The 6,315-nt window shown below is 41.5% G+C and overlaps 1 protein-coding gene across 1 annotated transcript in view; it reads left to right on the top strand.

The window, feature by feature from the left end:
• Positions 1–200: 200 nt before the first annotated feature.
• The window catches only part of MDFIC2 (MyoD family inhibitor domain containing 2), a 45,870-nt gene continuing 39,755 nt past the window's right edge, over positions 201–6,315 (top strand). Inside the window, exon 1 of the mRNA XM_029597513.1 lies at positions 201–345. Coding sequence (XP_029453373.1) covers positions 201–345 — 145 coding nt within the window. The remainder of the gene's footprint in view (positions 346–6,315) is intronic.

Raw genomic sequence — 6,315 nt, 5'->3', positions numbered from 1 at the left:
AGGTTGGGGGTAAAGTTTGCGTGTAACTTTTACACACAGACTTTACTCTGCATTTTCAAAATGAATTTATGCACATCAGTTTGCTTTGAAAATGCCCAAGTAAGAGCCCATTATCACACACAAAATAACTGCACGGAGAACAAAGGGAGGACGCATCAGGAGCCCTCCTTCTGCCGTACTTTCTTCTCTGTAGCTGAAAGATGGTGAAGAAGCACGAGAAGCTCCAGGCTAATCTTTCGGCCTTCCCTGGGAAATCCCCTCTTCAGCAGACTAATATAGAAGGATTCCTGGTGCAAGCAGCTATAGATGCGCCCAGAATGGAGTCCTTGTTTGGTGCAGATCAAGGTACCCTCCAGTCAGATCATGAAGCAACACTGAATCCGGGTGCTGCTGCTCCTTTGTTTTCTGGTGATTTTTGAGGAGAAGCATTGTTGCCGGCAGTTACGTACAGAGACAAGCCAAGTGGCGCAACCACTGATTGCCTTTTTTCGGGGACTCACAGTGTCAATGCTTCTGCGGGGAGAGTGGTTTGAAAGCACAGGGAAGAACAGCAGCTCTGGGTGTAGCTGATGGTGTTGCATGTGCCGCCGCGGCAGGCCCGCGGCTCGGCCCTCTTACCCTTGGCTGCCCAATCCAGCGTCTGGTTCCTCTTCCCTTGCAGCGGTAGGCCGCCAGCTCCATCCTCGGGCTGTCCCTGGCACTCCTGGTACTATGACTAACTCCTGTGGTCCGCGGAGAGACGCCGCCGTCCAATGCTGCACCTCTCCCTAGGCGCGCGCGCACACCTCTGTCTTTCAAAGGGCCCGGGTGGGAACTTGGCTGCAACTCCGGATGATGACATCGCTGAAGCTCTGGTACTTAAGGCCGGGCTCAGCTGCTGTTAGTCACCTTCGCAACAGGTCTCCACACTGGTCGTGTACTTTGTTGCCTCCTGGTGATTCCTCCGTGTTCCTGGTTCCTGATCCCTGCGAGTTCCTGTTCCTGATTGCCTTCTTCGTTCCTGCGTTCCTGATTCCCAGCTTATCTTCAGACTGACCTCTTGGACCTGCCCACTGCTTTGCTTGACCACGCCATTGATCTTCTCCTGCCCCGACCTCTGCTTTGCCTGACCACGCCATTGATCTTCTCCTGGACCCGGCCTCTGCTTTGCCTGACCACGCCATTGATCTTCTCCCTGACCCAACCACTGCCTTGCCTTGCCACTGCTCCTGGATTGCCACCTGCCCTGACTTCAGCTTGTTCTATGATGCTTCTCTAGTCTTTGTCCTGGACATGGCCTCTCAGGCTTCAGCCTGTTCTTCTCGGGCACCCCCTGTCAGACTTTGGTTCCTATTAGCGCCTAGGTCTCCAGGACTCTGCCTCATCCAGCACAGACTCCTCAGTTCTACAGTTGCAGTCTCTGGGATGACCTCTTCATCTTCTTCTCAACGACTGCATATGGAGGCCCACCTAACTCCAGCTGGCCCCGGTACCCAAAAGCTCAACCCGCGGGGAACGTGGACTGGTATTGGCGAAGCTCCAGCTGACCTCCGTCCATCAGCCCACTCCGCTTGCCAATGATGGGGACCTGTAGGTTCCCTCCTACGGGTAGCATCAACCCCACCTTGGCCCAAGGGTCCACCTCCCGTGCAACAGATGGTACTGTTGGAGTGAACTCCCTGTCTGAGGATGATTTTTCATCTGTGCTCACTGGCTTTCTTGAGAGCCTGCCATTATCACCATGGAGCCCTGTGGAGCATGCTGGCATCCTTAGAGAAAGCTATAGGCCATTCTGACCATTGAAACACATATGACATTATTAAAATCTAATGAAGTTTCTTTGAATTCACAATTGGAAGTTTGGAGAAATGCACGGATCGTGTTATCACTGTACAAACCGAGATTTTGTAATCAATTTCTGTGGCCCTTAGGAGGATCAATAATTTAGAAACATTTTCCCAAGTATTCAGGAAAGGCCTTGAATATTGAGAGTTTTAGGGAATATCTTTTGAAGATTTTGCAACTACCCTCAGAAGTACTTCCTCCTATCTCTAAAGCTTTTTTTTTCTATCATCTTCTGTGGGAGAAGGGCGTGAAGCAGATGGTCAAGCAGCTTCCCTGAATCTTATGGATGTGTTGGCTAGACCTGCTGATGCAAAAGAGTTATCTTCAGACACTATTCTTATTACGTTAGTCTTCTTCCAGAATAGACTCTATAATTAAGGTTTTCTTCAGGAATAGAGCAGCTTTATAGTGTGATCAGAAAGTTTGGCTTTTTCCTGACCTTTCCAGGGCTACTCAGGCCCGTGGGAAAACATTTCTTGCTATGTGTTCCGTTTGGCCCTTGGGGCCTCTTTCATAATTTGATTTCCTTGTAAATGTATTTTGCAGTTGAGCAATGTTAAATATATTTTCTTTGAGTCTTCTCAAATGCACTTTTTTTTAGACTCCAAGAAGTCTCCACAGGGAACTTAACTGACTGACACTGTTCTCCGTGTTTGTCTAAGGTAATGCTGCTTCCTCCCTTTTATTAGATTTCCTTTCACTTTATTTTGTTCAAGTTTGGAACTCTTGGGTTTCCCCTTTATATTTCTGGATTTTAAGGACTCGTGTCATATTTGGATTTTCTTCTGTGTGATTTTTTTTTTCTTTCGCTAATTTGTTTCATCATGAAATCCTTTTTCTGTAGCAAGGTATTTTTGTTTATTTCAATAGAAATAAAGTTTTAAAAAATAACCTACATAAAGTTACCCTTGCTTTTAGTAGGACGTAACTTGTGCTGGTTAACATACATGCATAATTTTGAAAAAAAAGTAAGCATGTAAATCCCAGCTCTGCCCACAACTCCAACGGTGGGGACCCATTCTGTGTCGAAAAATAGCATGTACATACATAATTAGCATGCATTTACATATATGCTATTTTATAAACATCAAAAGTCTGTGCACATTTTTTGTTTCATGCACATTTTACCAGTGCTAAAAAGGGGCAATACAGGCCCAGTTTGGGGCAGGGTCAAGAAGTTCACATGGTAGTCGCTATTTTCTAAGATATATATATATATACATATAAATTGTAGAACTCATTCATATGGTTTCACACTTACTAATTGACTAGCATGAGTGAAATTTGGATTTGTCTGTTTTCTGCAACTTTTTGGGTGGGAGGTCTGGGTGAACAGGTGGGGAATTAGGGTGAAGTGTTAGAGGGTCTTGGGGAACTGAAGACAGACTGGGTGAACTGGCAGAGGTATTGGCGAACTGGTGATTTCAAGTACGCGTGCATGCAAGCATTTTCAAAATGATATACCTGGCATACTTTAGAAAATACCTGCCTCCAACATATAAATCAGGGTTATTATACTGCATAGTTTATAAAATACTAGGATATATCTCCACATATCCATATACTCACACAAATGCAGTACTACAAATAGGTTTGTAAGTTAAGCTTGTGTGTACAAAGGTAACACGTAAAATGAGGTTACACATAATTTTATATGATTTGAGCCCCAAGAGATTTCATAACAGCCATTTCCATGCATAAAACTGTGTATGAAGCAAGGTCGGTATATGAGAAAAACTTTTCTTCTGACAATATTTGAGCCTGACTCTGGCCAAGTTTCACTCTTTTTTGAAAGAGCAGCCTCAGGGGCTACAAAACTTCAAAATTAAAATTAAATACAAATTAAAACAATAACTCACATAATATGTGAGTTACTGTTTATTTATGTATTAGTTTATATTCTTTACGTTGTTAGTTGTCCACAATGTTCACACACTCATGTATGTTGTTTGATTTGTATTTTATCTTATATATGTGTTTTAATTTGTATTTAATTTTAATGTTGAATTTTAGTAGTCCCTGAAGCAGCTCTTCCAAAAAAGAGTGATACTCGGCCAGAGTCGGGCTCGAATATTGTCAGAATAAAAGTTTTTCTCATATACCGACCTTGCTTCTTCTGTACGCTACACAGCCATCTTGGATCGGTTTCCGGTTTGCTTTCTAAAACTGTGTTTTATGTGCATACATGCCTTTGAAAATTCATGCCTAGGTACTAAAGGACATTGGCCTTTGGTTTTTCTCGTCACAATACACATGAAGTATGTGTCGAAATCCTTTCATTCAAAAGCCCTTCTGTGCCTTTTGCTTACTTACACTCCTCCAGTGTGAAATGTAGCCTCTGCTATTTTTGCTAAATTATTCCAACTTTTCAAGAATGTTGTCCCAGATTTTCTAGCAATCTCTTTCGGCCACTGTTTTCTAAAGAAGGCTCAGAATGCTCTACTCGAAGTAATGTTGAGATGACGCCACTTTTTTTTTTTTTTTAAATTAGAAATTAATTAGAGAAGCTCCGTGCAAGGTTTAGTTATGCAAGTTCAAGACTAGGTCAGTCTCTACTGATAACCCATTTAGGAGGTAGGCACTCAGTGAGAGAATACTTTAGCAATGGTTCTCTTTTGTTCTGTCAGTTTGAATAGACTTGCTAGTATAGAGTAATTTGGCATGGAGCTCTTTTTTTTTTTAAAGCTTTCACTCACAAAAGCTGCTGGAGCTCAGGGGGTATAACCGAGCTCAGGAAAAAAAAAGCCAGAAGGAAGGCAAGTTCTCATTGACAGGTTGATCCCAGAGAGAGGTGGCTAGCTGCTTGTCTAACTGATCCTCTGGGTCTAGAGGAGGCAGAGACAGAAGAGCAGACAGATTAAGCAAGTATGGGCTGTCAGTGTTTAAAGGAGCAATTACCATTGTTCTGCATTGCTTACCATTCTTTAGTACTGTTTGCTGCAATAATTTTTTTTTTTTACTTATTCATTGAAACACCTCATGTAACAAATACTTTACATGCAATGCAGACATTCTATAAATGTATTGTATATGGTAAGCATTACATAGCACATGACAGCAGATAAAGACCATAATGGCCAATTCAGTCTGCCCAGTAGTAATTTGTCCACTTTCGGTAATAAACACACAGATTCCCATATGGAACCTGACACCCCATCTCCCCCACGTACCCTCACACAACCTCTCAAAGTTGTGCCACTGACTTTTAAGATTGCAACCTCTAGGGATGTGCATGGGGCAAATTTTCATTTTAGTTCGTTCTTTCGTAGTGGGTAGATTTTTTTAATTCTCATTTTCTGCTTGTTTAATGTTTATTTTGGATTAATTTGTTTGCTGAACTGAAATGCACATTACATTTAAAAAAAAAACAACAATCCACGAACATAAAACAAAAGAAATAATGCTCCCTTGCAGCCCCTGCCCCCACTTACCTCTTCTGCAGGGTCTCCATAGAACAAAGGGGCAGGAGAGATCCCCAGTTGTTCCTGCCCTGCAGCTTCTGAATGAAAATGGCACAGGCTGACTCTGGTGCAAATATGTTTTACGGGCCAGAAAGCCTAAAACAAAATGGCATGAGTCTTAGATCTGACCAGCACCATTTTTCAACCAGCCACTGTGGGGCAGGACGGGTTGGGTAGGACTCCTGCTTCTTTTTGCTATGCAGATCCCCACAGGATGGGCAAGGTGAGCCGGAAGGCCATGGGTGAGAGAAGGATGGTGGTTTTAAAACAATCTTTTGGAAAATAGTGCGCGCTATTTGTTAATAGCGTGCACTAATTCCCAAATGAAAATGTTAAAAAATTGAATATTTCAAAATTACTCGATTTTCAGTTTGGTTGTAATGAACCAAATCAAAAATCAAGTCATTCGTTGCATTTTGCATATTCATTTTTTCTTTATTTTTCTTTATCAATTTTACCATTTATATAATCAAGCACATCTTGATATGTCAAAACATTATATGCATAAAGAAATTTGAATACAACATAGTTATAATTAAGGAAATTAATAACCAAAGCCATAATTTATCAAAGTCCTCAATAAGGGGGCTTCCTTTAACACATAAAGGCATAAATTAACATTTAAGTAATATCGAAATTCACACGATCCTAACTGATAAGGGTTACATATTCCAAGTTAGAGAACATCGTAACATTCTAAGGGGTCGCTACACCATGATATTCGTCCATACTTCTATCCATAATAAATTTAGTAAGATGTGAAAAAAGTCTGAAAAAAGCAATATTTTACATTCTGATATGTTATACAGCATTTACAAGGGAACCTTAATTTATACAAGGCTCCCATTTGCAAAATCTTTGGTCTCATTATCAAAAATTGTTTTCTTCTCTTTTGTGTTTCTTTGGTGACATTGGGAAACATCCTAACATTCAATTGACAGAATTGTTATTTAATGTTCCTAAAGTATAACCTTAGGACCCACTCTTTATCAGTATTTAACATAAAAGATATAATCATGGTGGCTGATTG

The sequence above is a fragment of the Rhinatrema bivittatum genome, chromosome 4 (genome assembly GCF_901001135.1).
Source record: "Rhinatrema bivittatum chromosome 4, aRhiBiv1.1, whole genome shotgun sequence".
NCBI classification, from domain to species: domain Eukaryota; kingdom Metazoa; phylum Chordata; class Amphibia; order Gymnophiona; family Rhinatrematidae; genus Rhinatrema; species Rhinatrema bivittatum.
This window is presented reverse-complemented; position numbering and strand designations above follow the sequence as displayed.